Source organism: Sinocyclocheilus rhinocerous, unplaced genomic scaffold (assembly GCF_001515625.1).
Source record: "Sinocyclocheilus rhinocerous isolate Xijiao unplaced genomic scaffold, SAMN03320098_v1.1 scaffold99, whole genome shotgun sequence".
Lineage (NCBI taxonomy): Eukaryota > Metazoa > Chordata > Actinopteri > Cypriniformes > Cyprinidae > Sinocyclocheilus > Sinocyclocheilus rhinocerous.
Window position 1 is genome coordinate 536338 of NW_015670981.1, and position 19101 is coordinate 555438.

General features: G+C 35.5%; 1 protein-coding gene across 2 annotated transcripts in view; it reads right to left on the minus strand.

The window, feature by feature from the left end:
• Positions 1–8551: 8551 nt before the first annotated feature.
• Positions 8552–19101, minus strand: part of LOC107734536 (tyrosine-protein phosphatase non-receptor type 18-like) — a 26341-nt gene continuing 15791 nt past the window's right edge. Inside the window, exons 10-17 of one of the 2 annotated variants that reach the window (XM_016546523.1) lie at positions 18527–18604; positions 18229–18306; positions 17131–17222; positions 13438–13754; positions 11309–11340; positions 10819–10852; positions 9830–9919; positions 8552–9039 (exon numbers count right to left, since the gene is read on the minus strand). In XM_016546523.1, coding sequence (XP_016402009.1) covers positions 8966–9039; positions 9830–9919; positions 10819–10852; positions 11309–11340; positions 13438–13754; positions 17131–17222; positions 18229–18306; positions 18527–18604 — 795 coding nt within the window. In that variant the 3' untranslated portion in view covers positions 8552–8965. The remainder of the gene's footprint in view (positions 9040–9829; positions 9920–10818; positions 10853–11308; positions 11341–13437; positions 13755–17130; positions 17223–18228; positions 18307–18526; positions 18605–19101) is intronic. The other variant, XM_016546524.1, reaches the window with a different exon arrangement.

The window sequence follows — 19101 nt, forward strand, 5'->3', positions numbered from 1 at the left end:
TACCTGGAAAACAAGACACACTATAATATGAATATGATTTTTTTCTTTGTACAAGAGTGTGCCATTTTGCCTTGGGCCATAAACAACTACTAGGAAGACCCTAGTAACCACCTAGCAACTACCTAGCAATTGCCTAGCAACCCCCAGAACACCCTAGCAACTACCTGGCTACCACTCAGAACACCTTAGCAACTACCTTGAAATAGCCTAGCAACCACCCAGAACATCCTAGTAACCACCTAACAATGCTCTTGCAACCACCCAGAACACCATAGCAACAACATAGCAACGCCCTGGCAACCACTCACAGTACATTGCGGCAGCGACTTTTCCTTTCCTTCAGAAAAAACAAAATTGTAAATTCAGAGGCCAGTTGCATAAACTTACCCTTTGTGTTAAGACGGTGGCTTAAAAACTAGTCTGACCAACTAACAGTTAGCCAAGCGGTAATCTGTCTAATCTACGTCTTTATGTAACCGAATTTAAAACATATCAACAATCTTAAAGAAAAAAAATAGATGACTAACTTGTAAGACTAGTCTAAACCTTTTATGCAACCAGCCCCTGATCTATTATTGACTGTTACTGAGAAGTTCACACTAGGTTTGTCTCTACTAAATGCTTGTTGCACTTGTATTCTGTTCCAAGTGTGCATTTCTGCTGCTTTACGAATTTCAAACCCAATTCTTGTACGTAATATTGACAGCTAGCAGTTGAAATGGGTACTATAGTCCAAATTCAAAATATTGAGGAGAGTTGTTTCTCCCAGCCCCTCCTTCTCAGACTCAGCTCGCTTCTATGGCTGCAATACGCTGTGTTTTCTGCCAACTGGAAAACCGGGGTGCCGAAATACTATAGGGTAAAGTGGCAGTGGGCGGAATCAAACAGACCAAAACAAAAACAGACATTCAGACACAGAACGCACAAAGTATAAGCGTCCATATATATATATATAAATTATAAAAAATTATATATGGTAATTTCACATTTTCTCATTACTTACATATATACAGTACATACAGTATGTGTGTGTGTGTGACAAAAATATATCAAGACTATTTAATCATATAGACAGAAAATTGTATTTTATAAATAATTTATAATGAATTGTATTGAATGTTATCTTAATTGCATAAAATATTACATAATGATTATATTGTATTTCAAATAAAATTATACATATTATAAAAACATTCAATTAGTATTTAATCTCTGAGACACATGGAGATAACTGTGTCTATTGCAGGAGAAAAAAGAATGACAGCAAAAGCCTCAACTTTCCCAATTTATCTTATTGCCAACTAGGAAAAACAATAGAGATATTAAAGAAACGTGTTCAGCCACTTGGTCTGCCCTGATGAAGGGAAGCGTAAACAGAAGTTTCTAATAACACAAGTTCCTCCTAGTATTTTTATGCACTATAAGCATTCATGAATGATATGAATGAGTGATATGCAGTCCATTTGGAGCATCAAATTAAATCGGTGATTCATTATTGAACAGTTTTGTGCACCAAATACTAAAAAAGGATATAAACACTAATGAATATGTAGACAGCAAAACACATTGTGACCTGTGGTAAATGAAGCAATATTCTGGCCCGAGCGAGCGGAAATTTGAGTGAGTCAGACACAAAAGCAAATGATGTCAGAGAAATCCGACAGGGCAATTAAGACAAAGGCAGCCATAATTAAACAGGAAGTGCTTGCACGAGATTCTCCTGCGCTGCTGTAAAGCCTCTTTTTTAGTCCTGGAATACATCAGGAATCTTAAAAAGCCACATGGTGCATATATGTTGAGCGATGAGATTGTCATGTATAGCTTTGCAGCGCTGGAGCTTTATGACAGATGCCTGCGAGTCCATTCATTATCTGGGTTTCATTACAGTTATTGAACTTTCGCTTCCATGCGTCAGAGCCGAACTACTGGGCCTTAAATCCTGCGAGGTTCTTAATCAAAACCAGCCTGAACCTCCTCTCTGCCTGTCTTACAGCAGAGGCATCGTTACTGCGCCTCTTGAGATCAGGGGAGTGAGGATTACCCACGCACAGCTCTTACGGTACATTCACATTTCATTTACTCTGCATGCCTTGCCGAACTGAATTGTGGGTCAGTTGTGTTGCGTCACTCATGTAGCTTGCGTCAGAAGTTGAAAAATGTTCAACTTTTCAAGCACCAACGCAGGTGTCAGCCAATCAGATCGCATTTCTGCAAATACCCTAATGCAGACGCTAGCCAATCACATTCATGCAACAGTTACAAAAATCAGGTGGTGTGCTTACAGTACACACATACTATTCTGGTGACTGTATGCTGTCCCTCACGTACGCATAAAAACCTAAGTATACTTTAGGCTTTAATACAGTCAAAAAATTACATACAGCACCTTTAAACAATCGTCCGATTGCCAATAGTGCAAATAATTGCTTTTATCAGCCAATACCGTTTATCAGCTGACACATCAATGCATCCTTAATTGTGATAAGAGAAAGCATTTGATCATTAAAAAATCACCACCTTTCAGCTCATTTCGTGCTACATCACAGAATTCGTGCTCAGACACAGGGGTAACGATATTGACGGTGTGTGATTATGTCGAGTGTGTTGCCAGTATACATCACACAGCTTTCCCCCGGGCCCCGAACAGTAAGACAAGAACCGAATGAGTTTAGAGATCTCAGCATCAACACCAGCTGCTGTTCCCAGAAGCACACACACACTCACACTCTCATGCCTGTGGTCTCTCTTCCACCCATTCAGCCAACACCCAGAGCTCAGCCCACGCCACGCCACGCTCAAGCTCACCACCGGCCGCCCTCCCTCTGCGCACGAGAGAGACAGACGGGTAGGTTGACTGCGCAGTATGCAGCTTCACGGTCCCTGGGGGAGTATAATCTGTAGTTAACCACAGGTCTGAATACTCTCCCTACAGCCCCTCATAGAAGCATATCACACGCTCGGAGCAGGCACACACTTCAGCCCTGCATGAGGAACCAGCGCGAGAGATGCATTTCATTTTAAACATGTTGAAAATATGATACTTTAATAAACTATTCTTAGCACAGTTCCATTAATGTGCATTAGAAAAACAAACATGCAGAACGTTTCCCAAAGGAAAAGGTTATTGCTTAGAGGTTGTGCTTTCTTACCTAAGGATACGTAAGGGAGTTCTCAATTATGTCTCTTTTAAGTATTTTGTCTCATGTGGTTCTCAAATTCCTTGGGAGAAATAAAAATAGATATGATTAAGACAAATATTGACATGCACAACTATATTTAAGCAATATCACATGGGCAGGAAATTACACAATTGTTTATTTTGCATGCGTTATAAAATATTAAAAAAAGATTTTCATTTTAGTTGGTGTTTGTGTGTGTATTATTTTTTTAAATATCTATATTAAGACAAAATACATATAAAGATATATTTAAGCAATATCACATGAACAGAAAATGTTATTTTATAATAAATACAATAAATAATTTATAATTAATTCAAATTAATTACATATTTATTTATTGTATTTATTAGAAAATATTAAGATAAATGATTAAGACAAATATTTACAGTTATTGAACTTTCGCTTCCATGCGTCAGAGCCGAACTACTGGGCCTTAAATCCTGCGAGGTTCTTAATCAAAACCAGCCTGAACCTCCTCTCTGCCTGTCTTACAGCAAAAATGTAATCTCCTCTCCAAACTTGCACCCTTCATCTCCGTATCCCTCTCGCTTCGGTTCTGCTCCTCTCTCTCTAATGCCTCTTTCAGTCTTGGCCCTCGAACTTCTGGAAAAATGCACCCCCCCTAAAGCAGAGCTCTCTAATCCGAGTCCAAAAGAAGTCATCAAAAAGCCCGCGGTTGACCCGTTTCCCTCCCTCTCCCCAAACTCTCCAAGTACCTCGGCGAGCACAGTCACCAGGAATGAAGCGAATGGACACAGTATGTGCACAATATAGAGCAGAATCAGGCTTATATAGCGTTACGGAGAGGTTCAACGAGACTTGCTCAGCTCCATTTATCAATATTTATTGAAGGGGGCATATAATAGGAAACAGGATTCTCATGGCTGTGGTGAAATAAAAGCCATTTTACACAGTACATGGAAGCTTTGCTCTGCAAGTGCAATGACGCCTGCTACTGCTTCAGCTCAGTCGTTAATGCAAATATTTTTATGCATGTAATTTTCATTTCATACTGTAGCGAATGAAATGAAATATTTATTTCACTATAAAATTCATGGGTTTTCATTTAAAAAACTTATTCGAGAAATGCAAGTAAAATAGGTCAATGACAAATAGCACTTAAATCATATATATATATATACAGTGGGTACGGAAAGTATTCAGACCCCCTTAAATTTTTCACTCTTTGTTATATTGCAGCCATTTGCTAAAAATCATTTAAGTTAATTTTTTTTCCTCATTAATGTACACACAGCACCCCATATTGACAGAAAAACATGCATACACACAGTCATTTTATTCAAAACCAATGACATCTATTAACACATTTCTTTATTAAATAGATTTTTTAAAAGTTCTATTTGTTGTTGATTTATTTTATCTGCATATCGCAAATATTTTATTTATTTATTTACATGAAAACCCATTTTAATTTCAAAAATGAATATCATTTAATTTTGTTTTTGCTAATTTTATTGACTAGAATGACAAAAAAAAAAACGATTTTCCTCCCCTGTAAACAATATTTTAATTTTGAGATTTTTTTTTTATATTTAGAGTATATTTAGATATGTAGGCTATGTGATAAATTCATATTTGTATACATACAGAGAGAGAGAGAGAGAGAGAGAGAGCACAATTACAATATCTCATGTTAACGTGCCTTTTCATGTGCATGTTTTTATAATGAGCTGATTTTTGATCACTTGTATGTTTATGGTAAACACACATGTATATTCTTGTACTACTCCTCTCTTAAAGCCACTTTTGATAAAAGCATTTCTAAATGTATGTGACCATGGACTAATCAATAAAAGTCAAAGTTAAAAACCAGATTGACAATCACAAAATGTCCACCAAGCAAAAAAAAAAAAAAAAGAAAAAAAGATGTCCCAAAATTTAAAAAGATAGGATGCATTAAATTGTTCAAAAGTGCAATTTATAATGTTACATGTGCTCTAGTGAACACAGGCCTCCCTTGCCTGCTGGAGCCAAACCAGCCTGAGGGCCGCCATGGCCTCTCTTCTCTCTCGCTCACTCACTCAGAACTGACCGTTTTCTCACTGCGGACACTTACTGAAAGAGATACTTATGATCCCGAGGTCATGAAGGCACTGGAGGACACTAAACGCTTTCTAAAGTCGCACTCTGATTAATAATCTAACAGATGACTGTGAAGCCATCTTGAAACAACAGTGAAAGAACCTCACAGAGTGTTAACTGACTTGCCTTCATGGGAGCTGGTAAATGTACCAACTGTTCTGGATGCGCTAAGCTTCGACATGAACTGTGACAGTAGGGTAAAATTACAATAATAAACAGTTAAAGGAATATTCATTTAAATGTACAACAACCACAGAAAACATGCAGAGTTAAAAGGGGTTAAAGGGCAAAAATCTACATGTTTATGACCTATACCAGATAAAATAAAGTATTGCACTGGAATGAACATTAAAAAACACACTACTGCATACTATATAGTATATAACTACTATACTATACAATGCTATATATACTTTATAACTAAATAAATAAAAAGATAAAAGTAACTTCTAAATAAATATCTAGTGTGTAGGCTATTTAATAAACGTATACAAATAAATGCATATATGATAAAAGAATATTGCATTTAATCAATGCATATGCCTATATAATAAAATATTGTATTTTTTAAATATAATAATAAAATATTAAATTCTGTTCTTTAGAACTATTCATCAAAGAATCCTGAAAAAATATATAACATGGTTTCCACAAAAATATTAAGCAACTGTTTTCAACTTTGATCATAATAATAAATGTTTATTGAGCAGCAAATCAGCATATTAGAATGATTTCAAAAGGATCACGTGACACCGAAGACTGGCGTAATGATGCTGAAAATTCAGCTTTGACGTCACAGGAATAAATAATATTTTAAAGTATATTAAAATATATTTGACTCCATTTTATTATACTTATGTAAGAAAATCTTACCAACCCCAACTTCTGAATACTAATGTATATACAGTATAATTAGACAAAAATTTAGCTTTAAAAAAAAGTTGGATCTAAAAGTATGCACTACTCCTAATCTTGCACACTAGATTTAAATTCAAACAAGTTCTGCTGGCATGACTCTTGTACACTATATAGAACTGATACTATGCAAATTGAGATGCTGCCAGAAACTGTGATTGTACTGTAAAATTACAATAATAATTCACTCCAACCATAACGTCTGAAGCGCTCCACAGCGATGGTGTGGATAAGAGAGATTTTATGGTAAGATGGTTTGTTCACTGGGATGCTTGTGTGCTACTGTGGGGGCGTTCTTGGAGAGAGCATCTATGAGATGTTGCTGTGAGATTGCTCCAGGCCTGGGTTGAAAAGCCATGGCAGAAGGTCATTAGAACCTGGTTTCACATTAGCATGTGCTGAATGGGATTACCCAGCCAGAGGAGACCAACACACACACACTGTCCTCAGACTCCTCTATCAGGCTCTTTCTCTGTCTCATCATCACACTCATAAACACACACACACACACACACACACACACACACACACACGCAGAAAGAGTTGGATCAAGGCTGGAGTCAAAATATTCACTGCATGACTACAAATGGAGTCTCTGTTGACTGCAACACCTTTGGAGAAAAACTCCCTCGGGCTAAAAACACATCTACAGGGATTTTTAAAAATATATTAATCATGTTGTTTTTGTTTTGGACAGTTCTCGTACAATCACAGCAATGATCAAAGGCCTATTAAGTAGTTCACAATACTGTGATAGTTAAAAAATAAATTAATTTACCCATATTTTATATATATCCAAAATATTTCTTTTTAATTTTTATTACATATTAACACACGTGTGTTTGTGTGTGTGTGTGTGCACGTGAAAATATATGTAACGAAAATACATATTGCAAGCCGCTTTGGATAAAACCGTCTGCTAAATGAATGTAAAAGTAAATGTATACTAAACAATGAAAAATTAATATTTTTAATATTATATTAATATATTCTTGTTAATAATATTTTAATAATTATTATCACTAATGTTATATTATGTTATTAATATGCATTTTATTAATATATCATTAAAATATATAAAAGAATTCCCACACATACACAGCAAAAAGCCAGTTTATTTATATATACTGTATATATATATATATGTATGTGTGTGTGTGTGTGTGTGTTTGTATGTATATTAAATAAAAATTTATATTATATGTATATTATTATTATTATATGTATATGTATATTATTTGTATATTTAATAAAATAGTATTATTAAATATTACTATTATTAATATATGATTTATAACAGTAACATTATAATTATTAATTACTAATAGTATTATGATATATAATACCATATTAATATATTGAAGAAAATAAAAATTGTGACAAATGACAAAATTACATACACACAAAATTCATGCTTATAATCAGAATTATTGTGGGAATTTTTTTTTTTTTTTTTAAGACTTTATAAGTAGCATCTCCTTCCCATAACACCCTTCAAGGTTGTTACAAATTCCATTCAAATTCAACCTATATCACATATTTTAGCACAACTGGAAGGCTATATTGACTAATCAGCCTCCAGCACCAGAACTATCCGTTTTATAAGAAGTCATCAGACCAGATCATCATGTGACTTTAAGTCTTTATGCCTCAGCCACATTAAAGCAGTCAGTCTTAATCAGGCAATGCATGTTTGATATGGTGTAAAGAGCAGTAGAGAGCAGTATCTCAGCATTTCTGCATGATATTGCTGTTACCATCGTGCAAGAATGATTCATCATCAAAAACACGCATCCAGGAACACTGCCAACAGGCCGAGCATCTGGGGAAACGTGCTCCCTGCTTTAAGCACAACTTAAGATTCCATTGATTTTCATGAGGGAAATAAAATCGCACTGGAGTTTAGAGGGCAAGTTTTATGGTCTTATCACCGGAACGAGTGCTAAGATTGGACAGATAGGATTTAGAACGCTTAAACAGCACACAAAGTCATGTAATAAGATGTTCTTATGGCTAAATATCAAAAAGTCAAATTCATAAATGACATGTAGCATCAATAATTATGCACATGTTACATTGTCTGTAAATGACTTTATTTTATGACCTGAGTGATCTGTCTATCTGGGGAGTAACATGAAGAGAAACAACACCTCAACACTGCCCTCTAATGACAAACACATCATATCACATCAACCACACACCAGCTTTTCAGTTAAAGAGTGTGTGTGTGTGTGTGTGTGTATGGTGTGAAATCACATTTGAAATAAAACGGTTTAATGTATTATAAAAACAACAAAAAGTCCAAAATAAACATTTACTGAAACTAAACGGCAACTTACTGATGTCAGATGAAGATATTAGAACAGATCACAACTCACATTTACATTGTAAACATCTATTAGGTGAAATTGGAGTATAAAAATGTGAGTAACATAAGTGGACTACAATGATTACAAAAACATTAAATGACCCCTTTAAATCACATGCATTCTTACATCAGTGCGCACTGAAATGTTTCAATATTACTTGCATTTTCAATTTTCAATTATTTGCCACACAAATACATTAATAAACTACACTACTGTACATAATCATAAATTGCTTCAGTAATTAAAACAGTAATACAAACAAAACTGCCAGTGCAACCTCTGAAGCAAATAAATAACGCTCTATTACCCAGTGTCAAAATAGCTGTGCATCTACTGGAACAGGCTATACTAGGTTGGGTTAATTTTTTTTATACAACCTAAAAACCTGTTGCAGTTTCATCTTTCTGCACGACTCCAATCGGCCGGTGGATCTCGAGGGCCTTTTGGTTTCTTTATGCGACATTTGAAACCTGAAGACAAACACAGACAATGTTTAAAATCACCGGGTGCACTGAGAAACACAAAATAACAGAGCACAGGGCACAATGCATCAATATCAATCAGGATTGCATACATGTCTGTTTTTTATTTTTTAAACAAATTTTTGCAAGAATGATGTTGCATTCTTCAGAACCTGGTTGCCAAGGCATTTCTATGTGTTGCGTTCATCCTCACAAGGTTCAAAACTGGCAAGACTTTCTTTCTTCTATGATGGAACAAAGATTTAGATATTTGGACGACAGTTATTTTCTAATAAACGACATTTCAAAGTTACATCATTTTTGCTCCACAGAAAAAAGAAAGTCATACAGGTTTGAAAAGACATTGTTGGGTGAACAAATGCTTGAATACTGAAGATTAGAGGTCTGTTCAAAACCTCTAACCCTAAACATGAGCAACAGTAGAAGTGATGTTTGCCTTTGCCGGATATGGGCACCGTTGAGGCCTAGAAACCACACTGACTTTTTTGTGGTTGTAAGTGTGTGTGTGTGGTCCAAAAAGCTCAGTTAGATCAGTTTATCTATTGTAAGGCAGCAGTTTATTTATTTTTATTTACTAAATGACAAGTTAGCAATTTACATGTGCACAATAAGATTGATTTAGGCAGCCGTTCAACTTTTAGACAAACTAGAAAATGTAATAGCACGCTTTTTTTTTTCTAGAGACTCATTAATAACCCATCCAAACCTAAATGTTTATCTGCTCAGTACTCTTGTTATGTACAGAATTAAGATTTAGTGTGCATATGGCGTTACTCACCCAGGCCGCCCGGGGCAAATATGCTGCTGGTGTCCTTGACAACGCTAGACACATATTCATAATCATCATCTGTAGAAGATTGGCTCTCAGCTGCGAAAACATGTTTAACAATGTTTAATGACTTAAAAACCAAACTCAGAGTAAGAGAGTGAAACCAGCACTGATCTAACACTGCTTCCTGTTTACTGCTAGATAGTGTTTCACACACATTTGGTCGATAAAGAGTCTCCGGGGAACTGAAGTGACTCCTGCATTACTAACAACACACACGTTACTCTTTATGGACTGTATTTGAGTGCACTCATAGGTAGGTTATGGACATAATATAAAGTCATCCAACATCAGCATTGTGGGTTAAAACCTGCATATACCTATAAGGCAGATGCTCTCAACCTTAGGAGTGGAGGTGAGATTTCTGTTAACTATTGTATGCATCATAGTTTTCAATTAATTAATTAATTAATTAATTTATTTTTTAGTTTTTGAGCACAATTATCTAACTGTAGGTTAGACCTTCATATTATTTATGCAGCTTGTCTTGCATTTAAAATATTAACACGACCCAGCACATTAAAAATAACCCATTTTATAGCATGAGATTGCAGAAAAAAACTATATTAAACTATAAGCTATATATTAATAATAAATAGCTTATAATAACAAAATATATAATAAAAATATAATTTGTAAATAAATGAAATGAGCTAAATAGTTACATGCATTGTTATTCTTAAATTTTTTTTTTTTTTTACTTTTTTTACTTTTTATTTTAATATTCTTTTTGCCTATACTAGTACATTAAAAAAGTAAAAGTAAAATAATTATAGAAAAATAAGGATAATTTCTTTTACGTCAACCCCCCATTTAGCATAAGCATTTATTTATTTATTTTGCGGAATTAATCATTTAAATTATGAATAAATTCACACAGAAAAATTATTTTCCAGATCAGCTTGCATAGGAAATGAAACACGTAACCGCGCACTTACTTGTACTTGGGGATCGTGAAAGCGGACCGTGTGGCTGAGGAAAACACATTTAATTTAATTAGTTTTAATGATGATCGTTGCAGATCTTAATCTGTGATTATCAGGGTTAAAAAGACTGAGATCATCAGTCAATACAATGCATTTTCACTGGAAATATTCAATCTGTCAGGTTATTTTTTACTAAATGCACTGCCTGTAAGTATTTGCTAAAGCTCGTTAACTTGTAAGTGTGATCTCAGCTAGAAGCCTCATATATCACAGGAAGAGGCTGAATGTGAATGTGATGTGAAACACAATCAAGAAAGTAATATGACACATCTACAAGTGAGCAGACACACATTACAGGCCAATAACTGCATATAGGGGCGTCATATAAGATTAATATGTACAGTACTTAGCACTTTCATTTAACATCTAACATGAAAACCAAATGAACCCATCTGTCAAGCAAAAATGACTGCAAACATCTTATTACCAAGAGATCATTTACCTGCGAATCTCTATTCATGGACCTCAACTCCCCTGAGGAAAAACAAACAAACAAAAAAAAAGATTTATTCAAAAATTATCATTAAAAATGTGTAATATTGATTATATTTTATGTTGTATGATTTTTGTAGTATTGTTCCAGTTACATCGAAGTATGGAACATTACAAATTATTATTATTTTCTTTAAAACAATTTACTCTTTTAAATGAAGTATGCGATTTTTTTGTCTTTTTTGTTTAGGATTTTTTCAAATACTTCATCTTATCCCAATTTAAATATTAAAATGCATACATTAAGCCATTCATTGGTATGTACCTGACGTGTAAACATTATGGCGCTGTATAAAACATCTAACCTTTTGCCTGAACAAATGGCATGCATTTGGAGGCGGGACTATCTGTTGGTTGACCAATAGCAGACGGGGGAACTTTATGATACCAGTTTGAAAACACTGGCTATGTTCGAAAAGGAAAACTAGCTTACTATTCAGTATGCACTGTATGCTGCCAACTATTTTCTTTTGGTGGCACCCCAGTGGCATAAAAATGACACACTTCACCTGTTTGGACTCCACACTTTAAAAGTTCAATAGCGGATAAAACAAAAAGGGAATTTAAATTCCCTGAGAGATATGGAAATACGAGTTTCAAATAACTGAACCTTTAACAGATAAACACCAAACGAGAGGGTCTGAACATCCTGGTGATCACATGAAAAAGAAGAACAGAGTCATGAGAGGACAGTGAAAGCAGCAAGCAGAAGTTTCCGGAACTTAATTCTCCTAAACAAGCAAGTTCCCATTCACTAAAATGATCTTCCTTTTAGTGCGCAACTAAAGTCATGATTTTGAATTTTGTGTCTACTTTTATTTTCAGTACATTCAGTACTTTAGCCTAGCAGGCTTCAGTTAGCCAAGAGCTATTCAGTCTTATTTTTGGGTTCAAATTAGACCAATCTATGTTTTTTATGTAACTGACTTAAAAAAAATTATGACCAGTCTTAGAGGAAACAAAAATTAGACGATTAACTTGTAAGACTAGTGTAAGCATTTTATGCAACCGGCCACAGGGCAGTGTTGTTGTTAACTAAAGCTAAAACTATTAAAAAAAAATTCTGTTCATTTAAATAACACTACAATTAAATATATAAATAATAGAGGAAAAAAACTTACATTTAAAAAACTTGGAAAATTAGAAATGTTGCTTTGGCAACTAGCTGAAATCAAATAAGTACTAAGGCCTGGTCTCACAGACGTTAAGCCAGGATTAGACCATAGTTCAGTTAGGACATTTAAGTAGCTTTTATAGGAAAAAATATTTTTTTTTTACTGTGTGCATCTTGAGACAAATCATTGACAATTACATATTTTAAGATATGTCACTGCAAGTTTCTTTCAGTTAAAACAGCTCAGACATGCATTTTAGGCCCTGTTTACAATATAGTGCGTTTTTGTTTTAAACGGAATTTTAAAATGAAAACGATCCTCGTCTACACTTGCATTTTCACTGCGTTTCAGAAATGTTCTCCGTCCACACTACACAACCGAAAACGCACATCACATGACCATTCATGCAGGTACAATCAATGATCGTCAAGGATACGCAGAGCGAATGTGGGCAGCCACGCCATCATTTTCAAAAGTCTCCGTTTACACTGAAACGCAACCCCGGAGTTTTCGAAATAAAATGGGGTCTTCAGCATTTTCGAAAGTTTTCGAGGGTTGAAAACACCGGGGTAGTGTAAACGACAGGTGTAACCATGGCAAAAGTTGTGCATTTTAAAATTAAATTAGTCTGGGACTAGGCTTAAGCCTGGTCTGTGAAACCGGGGGTAAAAGTACTAAAAATTATTTGACAATGTTGAAAATTTAAAAATAAATTAAAGCTAATTAAAAATATACAAAAATTTACTAAAATGACTATAACTTAAACTAAAATTAAAATAAAAACCAAAAAAATTAAAATACAAGCTAATTCAAAATATTAATACTACAATAGTAAATAAATAATACTAACACTGGATAAGGGTGGTTGCTAAGTGGTTATTTACTGGCTACTGAATTTTTAACTCATTCGCCATTTAAAAAAATGTAATTTTAAAAAATAAAAGCCAATCAAAATGTCCCTTACCTGGCAATAGCTCATAACCCTCATGATCCATCTTTTTGGGTGCCAGTCCTCCTCTCTGATTGGCTGCTGTTGATCTGTCATAAACCGGTGAGGTGGGAGAGGGCAGGAATGACATGGGCCTGTTTTTAGGTTTGACTGTACTGTAGACTGCATTGTTATTGCTTTTCTCTAAATCAGCGTTGTCATAGTGATGGACAGTGATTGAATGAGGGGCAGAAGCAGGAGGCTGTAGTTTGGACTTGTTGACGACTGCGTAAGTGTCGTTCATCCTGGTCTGAGGAAGAGGATGAGAAAGCCTGGGCTTGAGAGGTGGATTTCTGAAACCAAAGACAGACAAATACATATTTAAGTTAGGAATACATTTATTTTTATTTTATGTTTTATTTTAGCAAATTATTTTACATATTTTATCTAGCATAAAATATAATTTAAAGATTTTAAATCAATACATATCATTAATTCAATTATATTTATTAATTTTTACATAATATAAAGCAGCATAAAGTATACTTTTTAGAAGCATTATGTGATCATTATCTGGAGTACAATAAAATGGACAAAAACCCCTTAAAGGAGGCACCCGGGACTTTTTTTTTTAATTGGACCAGTAAGAAAGCCCCCTAGCAACACAGAAGAGAGTTGTGTGCAAACAAGCACCCACAGAAAACACAATAATCTAGACATAAAATAATCCACATTATTATCTGCATTGGTGCATAGTACAAAAACGAGTATCTCAGAAACATATGATCAAGAGATGAGATCACTAGCATGTCAATTACATTGCTAGTTTATAAGCCAATGGGTATTTGTGACAATGTTGATTGTATTAGATTACACAGTGACATGAGACTGCACAGTAGCTCATTCACAGAAGATAGAAAGTTTATCTTCCACATTTTGCTCTGGGCGGCTTGACTACATTGGTGCTTTGTGAGACCACATCTACAGCAACGTCTAATGACTGTCTGCCACATTTGCATTCAGTGTTTCTTATGAAAAATGCTACTGACCCAAGGGGAACTGCAAAGGCAGAACACAGCGACTTATAAATGATTAAATTGCTTGTTTGTTCTGTATAATCTGAGCATTAGCGGAAACCGCATTCGTGTAAAATATTCACATCTTCAGATCAATCATCATTACAAAAATCATATTCATCTGTATGCAAAGCAGAAATGTCACCATGAACAAGTGCCTGTGCAGAGAAATACATATTCAGCTATACGTCGATGTCTCACAAGATCAACTCACATTAACTCTAGTTACATGTGAGATGACAAAAGTTCAAATTGCTCCCTGTGGTGTGCGAGACAGAACCGACAATAACAGCTTGTAAGCGTCTTGGCTGAGTCCACCTGCGTGACGCACAGTGCCGTAGTTAGCAGATTTGCACAGTTGTCAATCTCAAATTGGCCTCTGGCTGTGTTGCCACCGCTGGTTTTAATCACAGACATCCGCAAACAGGGTTAGAAATGTGGAAATGAGGGTCTTTGTGGTCTTACCGTGTTTTAGGGGGTGCGCTGATGCTGCTTAAAGATCCTGATTTTAGCGAAGTCTTCGGTGGAACCGCACTGATGTACAGAGAGGCTGAAGTCTTGAGTTTCCAATACAAAAAAAAAACAGAAAAAAACACAAACAAACTGTGAAATATGTACAGGAGAGCAGCTACACAGAGCGTCTGTGTTCAACTGTTGAAGGACGCCTGAATATTTGCATTGAGGAAGCACACAGCGAGTGTTTCCTGCTAAACTGCTTTTTTAAAGCTCACGGCTCAATGTCTTGAGGAAGTAAAACCTGATGTGATGTAAAACCAAGAGATGTAGTGGCAGAGTAAATGTATTTTAAACAAAATACTCTGTTTTTACACTGTTTCTTCGTAAGATGTCAACAAATAGAAATTGTTCTTTTGTCACAAAGAACATCCACCATCTAAACATCAGTCAATGTACCAACAAGCACTGAAATATTAGTACGTCATCCAGCACAAGAACATTAGGTAATAGTTGGGTGTAATAGAAAAAATGTCCCACTATTCTGTTATTAGATATTTTGCAAACTATCCTAGTGACTGTTGCATACAGTGAAAGTTAGTAAAGCGGAAGCTGTCAAGGCCCTAAAAGGGCATCAAGGCACCATAAAAAAAGTAGTCCAACAAGTCATGGGCTGTATACCAAGTCTATGATAGCTCAATATGAGGGGTTTCACATCACTCAAGTGCCGTATTTGAATGTCTTTGAATGCAAATTTCAGCACTATGTCAGAGAAGAAGGCTAGCAATGAATAGCAACTTCTCACTAAAAGCTGACAGCTTTAGATGGATTTGAAAATAGAGCATATGGACTACTTTTAACGTCTGGAGCTTGACAGCATCACCTTTGGTATGGAAACGAGTGGAACAAACAAATTATCTCCTTTTGTGTTCAGAAAATGATACGGGTTTGGACTGACATGAGAGTAAGTAAATGATGACAAAAATTTGATTCAATTACACTATTATTCAAAAGTTTGGGTTCTGTAAGAGTTTTTAAAAGTCTCTTATGCTCAGCAAAACTGCTTTTTTTCAAATGCTTTTTGACCTCAAACAGTAGTGTATGTCTTACCTCTGTCTTCTTGTTTTTCATCTCCAAGACCTTTTGAAACATCTGAGCAACCGTATGAAAGACAAATGCATACTGCTCCTAAGAAGATTCACAAAAACATAGCACTTGACATCAGGAATTCACATGGTGTTGTGAAATATGACAGACGGGGCTAAATGGGCCTATATCCATGTGATATAAACATACAGGCTTTGATTATTTACTTTAAAGAGAAGAGGGTTCAATAATAGTTCAAGAATCCATTCTGTAGATAATTTCCATTATATGTGCCATGCAAGAAATCATGTTCTGATGTTACCTTAGTCTGCACAGCTGAAGGTCTCTGTCTTCTGAGATCTAACACCAGGTCCAAGATATTAAAATCCTCCTGTATTTGCTGAGAATAAAAGAAAACGTGTTTCATGTGATAACTGTATGTGTGTGTGTGTTATATTCGTATATGTGACCTGGGACCACAAAACCAGTCATATGGGTCAATTTTTTAAATTGAGATTTATACATCTTCAGAAAGCTGAGTGCTGTGTGCACATCTACAGCAACGTCTAATGACTGTCTGCCACATTTGCATTCAGTGTTTCTTATGAAAAATGCTACTGACCCAAGGGGAACTGCAAAGGCAGAACACAGCGACTTATAAATGATTAAATTGCTTGTTTGTTCTGTATAATCTGAGCATTAGCGGAAACCGCATTCGTGTAAAATATTCACATCTTCAGATCAATCATCATTACAAAAATCATATTCATCTGTATGCAAAGCAGAAATGTCACCATGAACAAGTGCCTGTGCAGAGAAATACATATTCAGCTATACGTCGATGTCTCACAAGATCAACTCACATTAACTCTAGTTACATGTGAGATGACAAAAGTTCAAATTGCTCCCTGTGGTGTGCGAGACAGAACCGACAATAACAGCTTGTAAGCGTCTTGGCTGAGTCCACCTGCGTGACGCACAGTGCCGTAGTTAGCAGATTTGCACAGTTGTCAATCTCAAATTGGCCTCTGGCTGTGTTGCCACCGCTGGTTTTAATCACAGACATCCGCAAACAGGGTTAGAAATGTGGAAATGAGGGTCTTTGTGGTCTTACCGTGTTTTAGGGGGTGCGCTGATGCTGCTTAAAGATCCTGATTTTAGCGAAGTCTTCGGTGGAACCGCACTGATGTACAGAGAGGCTGAAGTCTTGAGTTTCCAATACAAAAAAAAAACAGAAAAAAACACAAACAAACTGTGAAATATGTACAGGAGAGCAGCTACACAGAGCGTCTGTGTTCAACTGTTGAAGGACGCCTGAATATTTGCATTGAGGAAGCACACAGCGAGTGTTTCCTGCTAAACTGCTTTTTTAAAGCTCACGGCTCAATGTCTTGAGGAAGTAAAACCTGATGTGATGTAAAACCAAGAGATGTAGTGGCAGAGTAAATGTATTTTAAACAAAATACTCTGTTTTTACACTGTTTCTTCGTAAGATGTCAACAAATAGAAATTGTTCTTTTGTCACAAAGAACATCCACCATCTAAACATCAGTCAATGTACCAACAAGCACTGAAATATTAGTACGTCATCCAGCACAAGAACATTAGGTAATAGTTGGGTGTAATAGAAAAAATGTCCCACTATTCTGTTATTAGATATTTTGCAAACTATCCTAGTGACCGTTGCATACAGTGAAAGTTAGTAAAGCGGAAGCTGTCAAGGCCCTAAAAGGGCATCAAGGCACCATAAAAAAAGTAGTCCAACAAGTCATGGGCTGTATACCAAGTCTATGATAGCTCAATATGAGGGGTTTCACATCACTCAAGTGCCGTATTTGAATGTCTTTGAATGCAAATTTCAGCACTATGTCAGAGAAGAAGGCTAGCAATGAATAGCAACTTCTCACTAAAAGCTGACAGCTTTAGATGGATTTGAAAATAGAGCATATGGACTACTTTTAACGTCTGGAGCTTGACAGCATCACCTTTGGTATGGAAACGAGTGGAACAAACAAATTATCTCCTTTTGTGTTCAGAAAATGATACGGGTTTGGACTGACATGAGAGTAAGTAAATGATGACAAAAATTTGATTCAATTACACTATTATTCAAAAGTTTGGGTTCTGTAAGAGTTTTTAAAAGTCTCTTATGCTCAGCAAAACTGCTTTTTTTCAAATGCTTTTTGACCTCAAACAGTAGTGTATGTCTTACCTCTGTCTTCTTGTTTTTCATCTCCAAGACCTTTTGAAACATCTGAGCAACCGTATGAAAGACAAATGCATACTGCTCCTAAGAAGATTCACAAAAACATAGCACTTGACATCAGGAATTCACATGGTGTTGTGAAATATGACAGACGGGGCTAAATGGGCCTATATCCATGTGATATAAACATACAGGCTTTGATTATTTACTTTAAAGAGAAGAGGGTTCAATAATAGTTCAAGAATCCATTCTGTAGATAATTTCCATTATATGTGCCATGCAAGAAATCATGTTCTGATGTTACCTTAGTCTGCACAGCTGAAGGTCTCTGTCTTCTGAGATCTAACACCAGGTCCAAGATATTAAAATCCTCCTGTATTTGCTGAGAATAAAAGAAAACGTGTTTCATGTGATAACTGTATGTGTGTGTGTGTGTTATATTCGTATATGTGACCCGGGACCACAAAACCAGTCATATGGGTCAATTTTTTAAATTGAGATTTATACATCTTCAGAAAGCTGAATAAATAAGCTTTCCATTGATGTATGGTTTGTTAGGATAGGACAATATTTGGCAGAGATACAACTATTCGAAAATCTGGAATCTGAGGGTGCAAAAAAATCTAAAGAAAACGTGTTTCATGTGATAACTGTATGTGTGTGTGTGTTATATTCGTATATGTGACCTGGGACCACAAAACCAGTCATATGGGTCAATTTTTTAAATTGAGATTTATACATCTTCAGAAAGCTGAATAAATAAGCTTTCCATTGATGTATGGTTTGTTAGGATATGACAATATTTGGCAGAGATACAACTATTCGAAAATCTGGAATCTGAGGGTGCAAAAAAATCTAAATATTGAGAAAATCGCCTTT